We start from the raw sequence: 14,264 nt of genomic DNA, 5'->3' as shown, positions 1-14,264 counted from the left end.
AGACCACAGCCTTATACTGAAGGCACGATGCAAGTCCTTCTCCTGCTTGCAGCTGTGGGAGTGTGTTGGGGTCAGTACAACCCCAACATTCAGGCTGGGACGACATCTATCGTACATCTCTTTGAATGGCGCTGGGCCGATATTGCTCTTGAGTGTGAACGCTATTTAGCTCCTCATGGATTTGGAGGAGTTCAGGTAAGTTGTTTCCTGTAAGCAGGCAGAAAAGTGGCATTGTAGCATTCAACTAATAAATCAAAATGCCTGATTCGGAGACAGCCAGCTGCAAGTAACTTTGCTGCTGGAAAGTGTGGGATGGAAGTAGTGGCTGCTGGCAGATGCAACCCTAGACCCTGCAGGGCCAATGAAAGATAGATATTGTGTCTCTGGCAGATTTGGCCCTTAAAATGTTGAAATAAAACCAGTTGATTTCTGATCCAAGTACATCATTTTGTCTGCAGATTTCTCCTCCCAATGAAAATATCGTCGTTACTAACCCTTACAGACCCTGGTGGGAAAGGTACCAGCCCATCAGCTACAAGCTCTGCACCCGATCAGGAAACGAAGACGAATTCAGGGACATGGTGACCAGATGCAACAACGTTGGGGTAAGTGCCTTGAAATCTGGCACCCGAGACAGCAAGAAGTGCTGTTCCAGCGGAGGAAGGCAAGTTACTGCTGCTGTCCTCAAAGGAGGCATAAACTGCGAGCAAAGTAAGGGGGAAAAGGGGTCGAATGGAAAGGGATGTGGTAAAACTCTGGCTCTCAGTTTGCCATCCTGACAAGACATACTGAAATGCACTTATTGCTTTTCCAGGTTCGTATTTATGCGGATGCTGTTGTGAACCACATGTGTGGGGCTGCGGGTGGCTCGGGCACCCATGCCACCTGTGGGAGCTATTTTGATGCTGGGAACGAAGATTTTCCAGCTGTGCCGTACTCTGGCTGGGATTTCAATGATGGCAAATGTTACACTGGAAATGGAGAAATTCAGAATTACGGTGATATATATCAGGTAGGTTTCTCTGGCAAAAGTTTGCCTTTTTTTTTCTTTTCTTTTTTTCTTTCTTTTTTTTTCTTTTAAGCTGTTAGTAGTTTCTCACAGAACCTGTACTTAGTAACCTGACAACTGAATGAAGTAGAGACTGTAGGTACAGAAAAGGTACCCGTGGTGCTAAGAAATCAAGAACCCTCCCTTCATGTTTCACGTGGGCATGTGCAGGAGTTTGCTCCTGAACTGAGCCCGGTGTACTCAGTGCAGCCGGTGAGCTCTTTCTTGTAGCTTGTATATTCAGCTGATCTTGACAAGGGTCCCGTTGGAACATTGGGAGCAGTGCAAGGCAGTAGCCTAGTAGAGCGACTGACTCTTTTTTGTCAATGGAATGTGTGGCAGTTCTTTCTCGAGGTTAGTGTTCTTCCTTTGGCCACTTTGCAATGATACCCCATGCTGTTTCTCATCTTCGGTTCTGATGACATCTGCACAAGGAGCTGCTATCCTTCACCAACTGTCCTAACTTACGTATGGAGCTGCCTAGTAGATATACCTGTGTCTTGGTGCAGACCTTGGCATAATCCTCTTCTATGCCCATTAGATATCCACGCAGAATTGATTTTACGGCTCAAAACAAGTCACTGAAAAGTTTTGCAAGCTGAGAGAGAGGCACCTCAAAACTCTTTGTTTGTTTTGTTTTGTTTTCTTCCCCATTGCCTAGGTCCGGGACTGTCGCTTGTCTGGCCTTCTTGATCTGGCCCTGGAGAAGGACTACGTGCGCTCAACAATTGCTGACTACCTGAACCATCTCATCGATATTGGCGTAGCAGGCTTCCGAATTGATGCTGCCAAGCATATGTGGCCCGGGGACATCAAAGCATTTCTGGACAAGCTGAACAATCTAAATACAAGATGGTTTTCTGAAGGAACGAGACCTTTCATTTACCAGGAGGTAATCTCCATGATTTTTCCTTTATCTCTGTCTTTGGTACCTGTTTTACCGTCCTCCTGCAGAGGAATGGCGGTGATACATCTTCATCCAACGTTATCCCAGAAAGAGGTAGCCATTTCCTTGGAGCAGCATTGCAGACACAAGTAGTTTGCTTTTTAAAAATGCCTCCACAACATATTGTCATTCAGCTTTACTTTTTCTTTCCTCAGTCTTGTTTTTACCTGTGTCCATCACGTATCGTATCGACTTATCTCACCTGGAGTGCTGTGTGCAGCTCTGGGCGCCACAGTATAAAAAAGATAATAAGCTACTAGAGGGTGTCGAGCAGAGGGCTACGAAGTTGGTGAAAGGTTTGGAGAGGAAGCCATACGAGAAGGGGCTAAAGTCGCTTGGTTTGTTCAGCCCAGAGAAGAAGAGACTAAGGAGGGACCTCATCGCAGTCGGCAGCTTCCTCACAAGTGGAGGATGAAGAGTAGGCGCTAAACTCTTCTGTTTAGTGATTCGTGACAGAACCCAAGGGAATGGCAGGAAGATGTCCCAGGGGAGGTTTAGGTTGGACACTGGGAAAAGGTTCTTCCCCCAGAGGGTGCTGGAGCACTGGAGCAGGCTCCCCAGGGAGGTGTCACGGCCCCAATCCTGACAGTGTTCAAGAAGAGACTGGACAATGCCCTCAGATACTTGGTGTGAACTGTGGGGTTGTTATATGCACGGACAGGAGTTGGACTCGATGATGCTTGTGGGTCCCTTCCAACTCAGGACATTCTATGATTCTGCCTCGATGTACACGGCAGAAATTAACGTCCTTTAATGTGTTGTGTCTCAGTGTAAAGCAAGAGCTAACGTTGAGGACTGTAGGCTGCATGTTTTGTCTCTGTGAGATGGGAAGAGATGCACAGTTTCTCTTTCCTGTACCAGGTAATTGACTTGGGTGGAGAGCCGATCGAAGGCAGTGAGTACTTTGGAAACGGCCGAGTGACAGAATTCAAATACGGTGCAAAACTGGGGACAGTGATCCGCAAGTGGGACGGAGAAAAGATGGCCTACTTAAAGTAAGGATGAACATCCCGTGACTTTTTTGGGAATATGCTGGGTGCTCCAGTTGACAGGGTAGCTTCAAGTCCTTGTGTTTTTGGCTAGGAACTGGGGAGAAGGCTGGGGCTTTGTGCCTTCTGACAGAGCCCTGGTCTTTGTGGATAATCACGACAACCAGCGTGGGCACGGTGCCGGCGGAGCTTCCATTCTAACCTTCTGGGATGCCAGGTAAGGCTTGCTCTTGTCTGGGTGATGCTTCTTCCTTTTGCTTGTTTGACTATCTGTTCTCTGGCGCGGTTTCTCCTTCCACACCTCATGACTTTTTTTTTTTTTTTCATTGTGTAAGAACAGGCTTTATAAAATGGCAGTTGGTTTCATGCTTGCTCATCCGTATGGGTTCACACGTGTGATGTCAAGTTATCGCTGGTCAAGATATTTTGAAAATGGACAGGTAAGCTTGTGATGTCGAAGATACATTTGTGGTGAATAAGGATCAGAACAGTGCCAGGGAAGCTGTCCAGTGCATTCAAATTTGTTAAGCGATTTCTCTGCCCCACGTTGGATCTAGCAGGTGGAAATTTGTTGCTCCATCTAGCTTTTCTCTAGAGACAGGCTCTCTGTATTTTTAGGAAGAAGTTTTAAACTTCTCTTTTCGATCACAGGACGTCAATGACTGGATTGGACCCCCAAGCTACTCAGATGGATCCACAAAGCCTGTTACGATCAATGCAGACACTACCTGTGGCAACGACTGGGTTTGCGAACACCGCTGGCGTCAAATAAGGTAGGAGACGGTGGAGGAAAAAGAAATAAAGGCAGTTGCTTTTGCTTGGTGTTGCTGGTGGCTTTAGAGCTCTTGCGGCCACAGTGACAGGCGTTCCTTGCATTTTCAGGAACATGGTTATCTTCCGTAACGTGGTGGACGGTGAGCCTTTCTCCAACTGGTGGGACAACGACAGCAATCAAGTAGCGTTTGGCCGTGGTAGTAAAGGCTTCATAGTTTTCAACAATGATGACTGGTAAGTCAGAGGGAAAGACAGTGTCCCCAGAGAGAAGCATAGCGTTCCTCACTAGCCATACTGATGGGCAGGGGAATGTCCTCTGCTCCTGATGAGCGCGATCACTAGAGCCTGAGGGAGAGTCATGCAGGTGCATGTCAGGTCTTCAGAGCCAAAATGGAAGCGTAAGGAGCAAAGCTGGGATAGGGTCTGCGAGCTCACACTTTACATTGCCCTTCAAAGTAAGGGAGTAGCATCGGGTCTAAAAATCTGAAATCTCTGGTTTGAAACCAACGGATAAATAGCGTTCCCTTACTTTTGCATAGGAATCTGAACACCAATCTGCAAACCGGCCTGCCTGCTGGTACCTACTGTGATGTTATTTCTGGAGACAAAGAGGGCAACAGTTGTACTGGAACACAGGTGTACGTTTCTGATGATGGAATGGCTAATTTCCAGATTAGCAACAGTGCCGAAGATCCATTCGTTGCAATTCACGTTGGTGCCAAGTTATAACTCAGGAGAAACGTCCTTCTCCGTTTGGTCTGTGCATTTCTGTTTCCCCCGTGTGTGATTCCCTGGTATTCGAGCACGAGTGATTCTCAGTATCTACTGAATAATAAATGGTGATCAAATTGAAGAGTAATGCTTTTTCCCCTCAAGAATTGGACTGTAATTTTATTACATCATAAGGCAATGCAGTGGTGGGTTTTGAGGCAACGCAGCAATGTGTTTGCCGGATCACAGAAAGGTGTTAGAAAATAAAACAAATGAAAACCCCAAACCGACACCTGGGTGAGCGAAAATGCAGTATTTCCAAGGCTGATACATACACACGCATCTGTATCCAAGAGCAGTCGCTTTGTGGGCAGTCACCTACGAGCGGCACCTACGCATGCAGAGGGTTTACCCGTTCCTTGTGACAAAGCAAACCCAAGCTGCGAGTCAACAGAGGAAGCTGGGCCGTGCCCATCAGTTATTGCAGCCCATGACAACAGTCAAGCCAGCGTGTCGCTGGGTTCACAGTCACTTTGTGCCGGTATGTTGTGGTTTAACCCCAGCTGTCAGCTAAGCACCACACAGATAAGAACAGTTTAATAATTGAAAGAAAATAGAGTACTAGTAGTACTAGTGCTACTACTACTGCTAAATTGTAATGACAAGGAAAACAAAGGAGATAGATAGAACACAAGAAAGACAAGTGATGCAAATGACAACAACTGCTCACAAGCAACCGACTGATGCCCAGCCAGTCCCCGAGCAGCGGGGACCATCCCTTTGGTCAGTTGGTGCCGGCCGTCCCAGCTGTGCCCCCTCCCAGCTGCTTGTGCACCCCCAGCCTGCTCGCTGCTGGGGCAGTATGAGGAGCAGAAAAGGCCTGGGCTCTGTGTGAGCACCGCTCAGCGGTAACGGAAACACCCCTGTGTTATCAACACTTTTTCCAGCATACATCCAAAACACAGCCCCGTACCAGCTACTGTGAAGAAAGGTCACTCTATCCCAGCCCAAACCAGCACACTGTACAAATCAAACCCACAGATCTCTACTGTTAACCCCAGTGGCCTGTGCAAACGAATGTTGACTGTGGCTGTTGGAAAGGTGTCTGAGAAGCCAGCTGTATATCCGTACATCGCTTAAACGTCGTGACAGTGGCTGAAGCACAGCATATTCTTGTCTCCTTGGTGTGTTAGGCTCACGTATTCTTTAATATCTCAGAGAATTATGCAGATGGAGCACAGACATGGCGGCTTTCCCGGTTTTCTCGTCAGTTGTGAGCAAATGCCAAAGTAACATCAGAGTGCAGCCCTTGCTTTAAATGAGAATATCTGCTCAGCCAGAAGTACTTGTTGTGACGCAGTCCGGCGGGGCAAATGGGAGAGGTACACCTGGATTTATTATTTTTGAGGTCAAGGTGTACTTCTAAGGGCTGTTTCCGTTCTGTGGTGGGAGAGAGTGTGCACAGGTGTTGGGGTGGATATTGGCTCAGACTGGCTCCACCTGTTTGTGCAAACTGGGATGACAAAGGAATGGATTCACATCCGTGTTGTGCTGGAACAGCCCTCACGTCAATTTTCAGGAAAGCTGCTTTAAAGCATGACATCTCATGTAGTGCGTGACAGTGGCAGTATGAACATTTACAATTCAGGTAATGAATATACCTCTGCAGTGGAAACCGGCATGGCAATTTAGGTCCTATGGCTATGACAGCTTAATCTTTTCTTGAGATGGCTCTTTCTCTGCTTCTCTGAAACCTCTGTTTGTCATCCTTCCTGGGATTTGTAGTGGACTTGATGTGGCAAATACCCCTGAAATTTGAGAACTGTTTCTTCCCCAAGAAGAGAACAATCTCAACTTTGCAGCACGTTGTGATACTCAACTGTCTGGTGAGCAGCAATAAGTGTAGACATGTTATTTGTTTTAAAGATGGTAATTCAAGTCTCGTATTTCTAAGTGAGCATCTTTAAGACTGTCATCTTCCTTGGTCTTTGATGTTGTTTTTAATAACCTGTCTGGGAATGGGTGAATGCTGTGTTTAATACACAGGCACACTTAACCGCCCTTTCGTGCCATTCAAGCCATGGTTATGACAGAGCACAACAATAGTGGTTATTCATTTGGTCAAGCTAAATAGCAGCGAGATGGAGAATTGCATTGAGATCGCTTTGACTGTCAGAATCCACTACTCTCTGAGCAGCTTCTTTTGGGCATTCCACATGTTGAGGGTGTAATGTTTAAAATCAAATTTACTTACTTGAAGATAATTGATGCTACTTTCTTTTTGAAAATTAGCAGAGTGATACAAAATGTACTGAAATCGCAACACAAACATAAGTCAAATTCACCATCAGGGTGCTGGGCGTCCCCATTCACTGGAAAGGAGCCCATTGCTGTCTTCGAAAATCTTTAGTTTCCTGTTTAGTTTTTATACTCTGCATTGTGATGAGCCACATCTCTGCTCCTCCCTGTGCTGGTCTGGGCAAACCAGGGGCCATTCACACTCTTTGAATGACCTCAGGGACAAACAGTTACAGGACCAGCTGATGCACTCGGCTGCCACAGCTGCTTATCTAAAAGGCTGCCCTCCAGCTCTCCTTTTTGATGAAATAGAATCAGCATTCCTTGCAACACCTGTGGACAGTCACAGCCTGCATTATGCCCTGAGCCGCAAAGGCCAGTCACTCTTGCCTGTCTCCTCTGAGCCTTCTTTTGGAGGGGTGTGTTGGCCACGTGCGGGTAGGTCTTGTGTACGCATTGATGCCGTGCCAGTGTATTAGGAAAACGCTGCCTTTGCAGCACGGTGTCGGTTGTGTCTTTGATTGACAGAGCTGTGCTATGACCGCATAGGGAAGCGTAGGGGCGGGCCTACTTTTTTCGGTTTGCAGTGTAAAAGGTTGCAAACAAAAGGGTCTTGTTTCCATGGCTAGAAGCCACATCCTCCAGTGCTTCACAACCAGGTGTCCAAGGATAGTGGGGGATGAAATGACGTGAAACATGGGATTTCAAAACAAAGCCAAACCCCTCCCAACGTCTCGTCTGCCCAAAGCTTCTAGAACTCCCTAGAACTCCCCTGAAAATCAGAGGCAATTTGTTAGGCACCTGACTTTTTTAGCATACCAAAAGAGATGCCATGTCAGAAACTGTACATTGAAGACTTTCCGCTTGGGGTCTTACTTCAGAGAGGCTCATAAATCACCAGTGCTGCACGACCACCTTCTGTCCCGCCCTCCTGTGTTTCCTCAGCATGCTAAAATACTGCAGCCTCTTCAGCTTGAGCTGCTGAATAGCTTGTCATGTGAAGGCTCCCAGTCTGCTTGCCAGTGGGTTGGCCATCGAGGATGGGCATTGGGCTACCAAGGATGGGTGCTTACTCTCCTTGGCTGATAGCAGGGTATTTCAGTGGAAAGCACGTGTCAGTGAAACTGAGTGTTATGCAGTGACGTGTCATCACATCAGTGGAACCCCACGGGGAACGGAGAGGGTGGTTGGCCTCAGGCATGTTTGGTGGCTCTCGGTGATGCTAGAGGAACGGAGCAGCCCGTTCTCGCTGAGTTGCTAGTCACAGGGTGCAGTGAACTCACTGGTTCCTTGCCGTTGGCGAGCAGGCAAGGTCATTTGCCGTAATTTACTATTTCATTGTTGTAGTGGAAAAAGAGACGTGGATAAGGTGTGTGATATGAAGAAGAACAGGTGGGCAAACGGGACCTGTTTCTGCGTTTTGTCCTTGAAGAGAAATTCTGGGCAAGAGAAGGATGCGTGTGACATAATCGGTGGCCTGACTAGTTTCAGAGAGATCATCCTAGAGGCAGTTCAGGTACAAAGTGAACTGAGGTTTCTTTTCTCTTGGAGTGGATGTGCCATTTTGTGGACTTTTTTGTTTTTCTCACAGGTATTCATCAAATGTCAGGGGTTTCCTGGCCTTTGTGTTCTCTCGGAGCGTTCTTTTATGATTGGTGGGACTCAAGCTTATTCGTGGAATGTTGTTCCCGAGACCTTGATCCTGTGAGTCAGTTCCAAATGAAGACATGATGTTATGTCAGAAGCCAAAGTCAGAAGTTTTTTTTTTTGTGAAGGAGGAGATTGTAGGAAAAGCCAAAAGGGACTTGGGCAACAGCTCTGGCCTTCAAACTTGCTTTTATGTCAGGCAGCTAAACCTCATCTGCGGTGTCACTTTACCTCTGATTTTGGGTTTCCTTCCTTGACGCAGATGAATTATTGGTCATCTAAGGTGAGATGAAACCTGACGCAGAGTCCCTGTTGGAGAGGCAAACACACGCAGCTCTGATCACTTTCGATCAGGCAGTGCCACAGTTGCTCTACACGACCATGTGAAGAAAACTGATAGCAGCTCCAAGCAGGGACCGGACAATGACGCTAGGAGAACTGCAGGCACGACAAGGGGTCAGTTTCTGGTTACCAATGTGATTTGCCTGGTGAAGACCCAGGAGGTGTTGTGTGATACATCTGTCGTTGCCTGAGGGTGGCTGACCAGGTACCGTGGACTGAGCTGAGACTAATCCTGAGAGCTTGATGCCTCTGAATGCTGGCACACACCCTCATTCTCCTAGAGCAGTTAGATGTCCCGTTGTCTCTTCATCACCGTCCTTTCACTTTCCAGAGGACCCTTTGAGGGTCTGCGTGTTACGTTTTGGGATAGTTTTGATGAAGTATCTTTGCTTATGTGGTTGGAAAGAGTACAATTCTGAGTTTGGGTGCCCTGCTCACAGACGGCTTGGTTTGTGCTAAGTTATTATCGTTGTGAAAAGGTATTTTATCTTCAGCTGTTGGGCAATCCAGTAAAAAAAGAAACAGAAGAATGATCGTGAGCTAGCTAGCCATATCAGAACTGATAGTGTTGATCTGTGTGAATTTTGACGGCTGCAATGGGAACTTTGTCGTCCTGCAGGAGTATAAATTGGCAGTGGAGAGACCACAGCCTTATACTGAAGGCACGATGCAAGTCCTTCTCCTGCTTGCAGCTGTGGGAGTGTGTTGGGGTCAGTACAACCCCAACATTCAGGCTGGGACGACATCTATCGTACATCTCTTTGAATGGCGCTGGGCCGATATTGCTCTTGAGTGTGAACGCTATTTAGCTCCTCATGGATTTGGAGGAGTTCAGGTAAGTTGTTTCCTGTAAGCAGGCAGAAAAGTGGCATTGTAGCATTCAACTAATAAATCAAAATGCCTGATTCGGAGACAGCCAGCTGCAAGTAACTTTGCTGCTGGAAAGTGTGGGATGGAAGTAGTGGCTGCTGGCAGACGCAACCCTAGACCCTGCAGGGCCAATGAAAGATAGATATTGTGTATCTAGCAGATTTGGCCCTTAAAATGTTGAAATAAAACCAGTTGATTTCTGATCCAAGTACATCATTTTGTCTGCAGATTTCTCCTCCCAATGAAAATATCGTCGTTACTAACCCTTACAGACCCTGGTGGGAAAGGTACCAGCCCATCAGCTACAAGCTCTGCACCCGATCAGGAAACGAAGACGAATTCAGGGACATGGTGACCAGATGCAACAACGTTGGGGTAAGTGCCTTGAAATCTGGCACCCGAGACAGCAAGAAGTGCTGTTCCAGCGGAGGAAGGCAAGTTACTGCTGCTGTCCTCAAAGGAGGCATAAACTGCGAGCAAAGTAAGGGGGAAAAGGGGTCGAATGGAAAGGGATGTGGTAAAACTCTGGCTCTCAGTTTGCCATCCTGACAAGACATACTGAAATGCACTTATTGCTTTTCCAGGTTCGTATTTATGCGGATGCTGTTGTGAACCACATGTGTGGGGCTGCGGGTGGCTCGGGCACCCATGCCACCTGTGGGAGCTATTTTGATGCTGGGAACGAAGATTTTCCAGCTGTGCCATACTCTGGCTGGGATTTCAATGATGGCAAATGTTACACTGGAAATGGAGAAATTCAGAATTACGGTGATATATATCAGGTAGGTTTCTCTGGCAAAAGTTTGCCTTTTTTTTTCTTTTCTTTTTTCTTTCTTTTTTTTTTCTTTTAAGCTGTTAGTAGTTTCTCACAGAACCTGTACTTAGTAACCTGACAACTGAATGAAGTAGAGACTGTAGGTACAGAAAAGGTACCCGTGGTGCTAAGAAATCAAGAACCCTCCCTTCATGTTTCACGTGGGCATGTGCAGGAGTTTGCTCCTGAACTGAGCCCGGTGTACTCAGTGCAGCCGGTGAGCTCTTTCTTGTAGCTTGTATATTCAGCTGATCTTGACAAGGGTCCCGTTGGAACATTGGGAGCAGTGCAAGGCAGTAGCCTAGTAGAGCGACTGACTCTTTTTTGTCAATGGAATGTGTGGCAGTTCTTTCTCGAGGTTAGTGTTCTTCCTTTGGCCACTTTGCAATGATACCCCATGCTGTTTCTCATCTTCGGTTCTGATGACATCTGCACAAGGAGCTGCTATCCTTCACCAACTGTCCTAACTTACGTATGGAGCTGCCTAGTAGATATACCTGTGTCTTGGTGCAGACCTTGGCATAATCCTCTTCTGTGCCCATTAGATATCCACGCAGAATTGATTTTACGGCTCAAAACAAGTCACTGAAAAGTTTTGCAAGCTGAGGGAGAGGCACCTCAAAACTCTTTGTTTGTTTTGTTTTGTTTTCTTCCCCATTGCCTAGGTCCGGGACTGTCGCTTGTCTGGCCTTCTTGATCTGGCCCTGGAGAAGGACTACGTGCGCTCAACAATTGCTGACTACCTGAACCATCTCATCGATATTGGCGTAGCAGGCTTCCGAATTGATGCTGCCAAGCATATGTGGCCCGGGGACATCAAAGCATTTCTGGACAAGCTGAACAATCTAAATACAAGATGGTTTTCTGAAGGAACGAGACCTTTCATTTACCAGGAGGTAATCTCCATGATTTTTCCTTTATCTCTGTCTTTGGTACCTGTTTTACCGTCCTCCTGCAGAGGAATGGCGGTGATACATCTTCATCCAACGTTATCCCAGAAAGAGGTAGCCATTTCCTTGGAGCAGCATTGCAGACACAAGTAGTTTGCTTTTTAAAAATGCCTCCACAACATATTGTCATTCAGCTTTACTTTTTCTTTCCTCAGTCTTGTTTTTACCTGTGTCCATCACGTATCGTATCGACTTATCTCACCTGGAGTGCTGTGTGCAGCCCTGGGCGCCACAGTATAAAAAAGATAATAAGCTACTAGAGGGTGTCGAGCAGAGGGCTACGAAGTTGGTGAAAGGTTTGGAGAGGAAGCCATACGAGAAGGGGCTAAAGTCGCTTGGTTTGTTCAGCCCAGAGAAGAAGAGACTAAGGAGGGACCTCATCGCAGTCGGCAGCTTCCTCACAAGTGGAGGATGAAGAGTAGGCGCTAAACTCTTCTGTTTAGTGATTCGTGACAGAACCCAAGGGAATGGCAGGAAGATGTCCCAGGGGAGGTTTAGGTTGGACACTGGGAAAAGGTTCTTCCCCCAGAGGATGCTGGAGCACTGGAGCAGGCTCCCCAGGGAGGTGTCACGGCCCCAATCCTGACAGTGTTCAAGAAGAGACTGGACAATGCCCTCAGATACTTGGTGTGAACTGTGGGGTTGTTATATGCACGGACAGGAGTTGGACTCGATGATGCTTGTGGGTCCCTTCCAACTCAGGACATTCTATGATTCTGCCTCGATGTACACAGCAGAAATTAACGTCCTTTAATGTGTTGTCTCTCAGTGTAAAGCAAGAGCTAACGTTGAGGACTGTAGGCTGCATGTTTTGTCTCTGTGAGATGGGAAGAGATGCACAGTTTCTCTTTCCTGTACCAGGTAATTGACTTGGGCGGAGAGCCGATCAAAGGCAGTGAGTACTTTGGAAACGGCCGAGTGACAGAATTCAAATACGGTGCAAAACTGGGGACAGTGATCCGCAAGTGGGACGGAGAAAAGATGGCCTACTTAAAGTAAGGATGAACATCCCGTGACTTTTTTGGGAATATGCTGTGTGCTCCAGTTGACAGGGTAGCTTCAAGTCCTTGTGTTTTTGGCTAGGAACTGGGGAGAAGGCTGGGGCTTTGTGCCTTCTGACAGAGCCCTGGTCTTTGTGGATAATCACGACAACCAGCGTGGGCACGGTGCCGGCGGAGCTTCCATTCTAACCTTCTGGGATGCCAGGTAAGGCTTGCTCTTGTCTGGGTGATGCTTCTTCCTTTTGCTTGTTTGACTATCTGTTCTCTGGCGCGGTTTCTCCTTCCACACCTCATGACTTTTTTTTTTTTTTCATTGTGTAAGAACAGGCTTTATAAAATGGCAGTTGGTTTCATGCTTGCTCATCCGTATGGGTTCACACGTGTGATGTCAAGTTATCGCTGGTCAAGATATTTTGAAAATGGACAGGTAAGCTTGTGATGTCGAAGATACATTTGTGGTGAATAAGGATCAGAACAGTGCCAGGGAAGCTGTCCAGTGCATTCAAATTTGTTAAGCGATTTCTCTGCCCCACGTTGGATCTAGCAGGTGGAAATTTGTTGCTCCATCTAGCTTTTCTCTAGAGACAGGCTCTCTGTATTTTTAGGAAGAAGTTTTAAACTTCTCTTTTCGATCACAGGACGTCAATGACTGGATTGGACCCCCAAGCTACTCAGATGGATCCACAAAGCCTGTTACGATCAATGCAGACACTACCTGTGGCAACGACTGGGTTTGCGAACACCGCTGGCGTCAAATAAGGTAGGAGACGGTGGAGGAAAAAGAAATAAAGGCTGTTGCTTTTGCTTGGTGTTGCTGGTGGCTTTAGAGCTCTTGCGGCCACAGTGACAGGCGTTCCTTGCATTTTCAGGAACATGGTTATCTTCCGTAACGTGGTGGACGGTGAGCCTTTCTCCAACTGGTGGGACAACGACAGCAATCAAGTAGCGTTTGGCCGTGGTAGTAAAGGCTTCATAGTTTTCAACAATGATGACTGGTAAGTCAGAGGGAAAGACAGTGTCCCCAGAGAGAAGCATAGCGTTCCTCACTAGCCATACTGATGGGCAGGGGAATGTCCTCTGCTCCTGATGAGCGCGATCACTAGAGCCTGAGGGAGAGTCATGCAGGTGCATGTCAGGTCTTCAGAGCCAAAATGGAAGCGTAAGGAGCAAAGCTGGGATAGGGTCTGCGAGCTCACACTTTACATTGCCCTTCAAAGTAAGGGAGTAGCATCGGGTCTAAAAATCTGAAATCTCTGGTTTGAAACCAACAGATAAATAGCGTTCCCTTACTTTTGCATAGGAATCTGAACACCAATCTGCAAACTGGCCTGCCTGCTGGTACCTACTGTGATGTTATTTCTGGAGACAAAGAGGGCAACAGTTGTACTGGAACACAGGTGTACGTTTCTGATGATGGAATGGCTAATTTCCAGATTAGCAACAGTGCCGAAGATCCATTCGTTGCAATTCACGTTGGTGCCAAGTTATAACTCAGGAGAAACGTCCTTCTCCGTTTGGTCTGTGCATTTCTGTTTCCCCCGTGTGTGATTCCCTGGTATTCGAGCACGAGTGATTCTCAGTATCTACTGAATAATAAATGGTGATCAAATTGAAGAGTAATGCTTTTTCCCCTCAAGAATTGGACTGTAATTTTATTACATCATAAGGCAATGCAGTGGTGGGTTTTGAGGCAACGCAGCAATGTGTTTGCCGGATCACAGAAAGGTGTTAGAAAATAAAACAAATGAAAACCCCAAACCGACACCTGGGTGAGCGAAAATGCAGTATTTCCAAGGCTGATACATACACACGCACCTGTATCCAAGAGCAGTCGCTTTGTGGGCAGTCACCTACGAGCGGCACCTACGCATGCA

The 14,264-nt window shown here is 47.0% G+C and overlaps 2 protein-coding genes across 2 annotated transcripts; both read left to right on the top strand.

Moving 5' to 3' along the window:
* Nucleotides 1–4,555, top strand: LOC136001312 (pancreatic alpha-amylase-like). The gene is made up of 10 exons (XM_065655458.1): nt 1–195; nt 459–605; nt 815–1,012; nt 1,710–1,940; nt 2,856–2,989; nt 3,078–3,200; nt 3,324–3,423; nt 3,635–3,756; nt 3,866–3,991; nt 4,297–4,555. Exons 1-10 carry the CDS (start codon nt 28–30, stop codon nt 4,484–4,486), a joined length of 1,539 nt encoding a protein of 512 aa, XP_065511530.1. The 5' UTR covers nt 1–27; the 3' UTR covers nt 4,487–4,555.
* A 4,840-nt stretch (nt 4,556–9,395) lies between these two features.
* LOC136001310 (pancreatic alpha-amylase-like) lies at nt 9,396–13,949 on the top strand. The gene is made up of 10 exons (XM_065655455.1): nt 9,396–9,590; nt 9,854–10,000; nt 10,210–10,407; nt 11,105–11,335; nt 12,251–12,384; nt 12,473–12,595; nt 12,718–12,817; nt 13,029–13,150; nt 13,260–13,385; nt 13,691–13,949. Exons 1-10 carry the CDS (start codon nt 9,423–9,425, stop codon nt 13,878–13,880), a joined length of 1,539 nt encoding a protein of 512 aa, XP_065511527.1. The 5' UTR covers nt 9,396–9,422; the 3' UTR covers nt 13,881–13,949.
* The last annotated feature ends 315 nt before the right edge of the window (nt 13,950–14,264 follow it).

This window comes from Caloenas nicobarica, chromosome Z (assembly GCF_036013445.1).
Source record: "Caloenas nicobarica isolate bCalNic1 chromosome Z, bCalNic1.hap1, whole genome shotgun sequence".
Classification (NCBI taxonomy): Eukaryota; Metazoa; Chordata; class Aves; order Columbiformes; family Columbidae; genus Caloenas; species Caloenas nicobarica.
The sequence above is the reverse complement of the archived record's forward strand: the minus strand, read 5'-3'. Positions and strand labels throughout refer to the sequence as shown.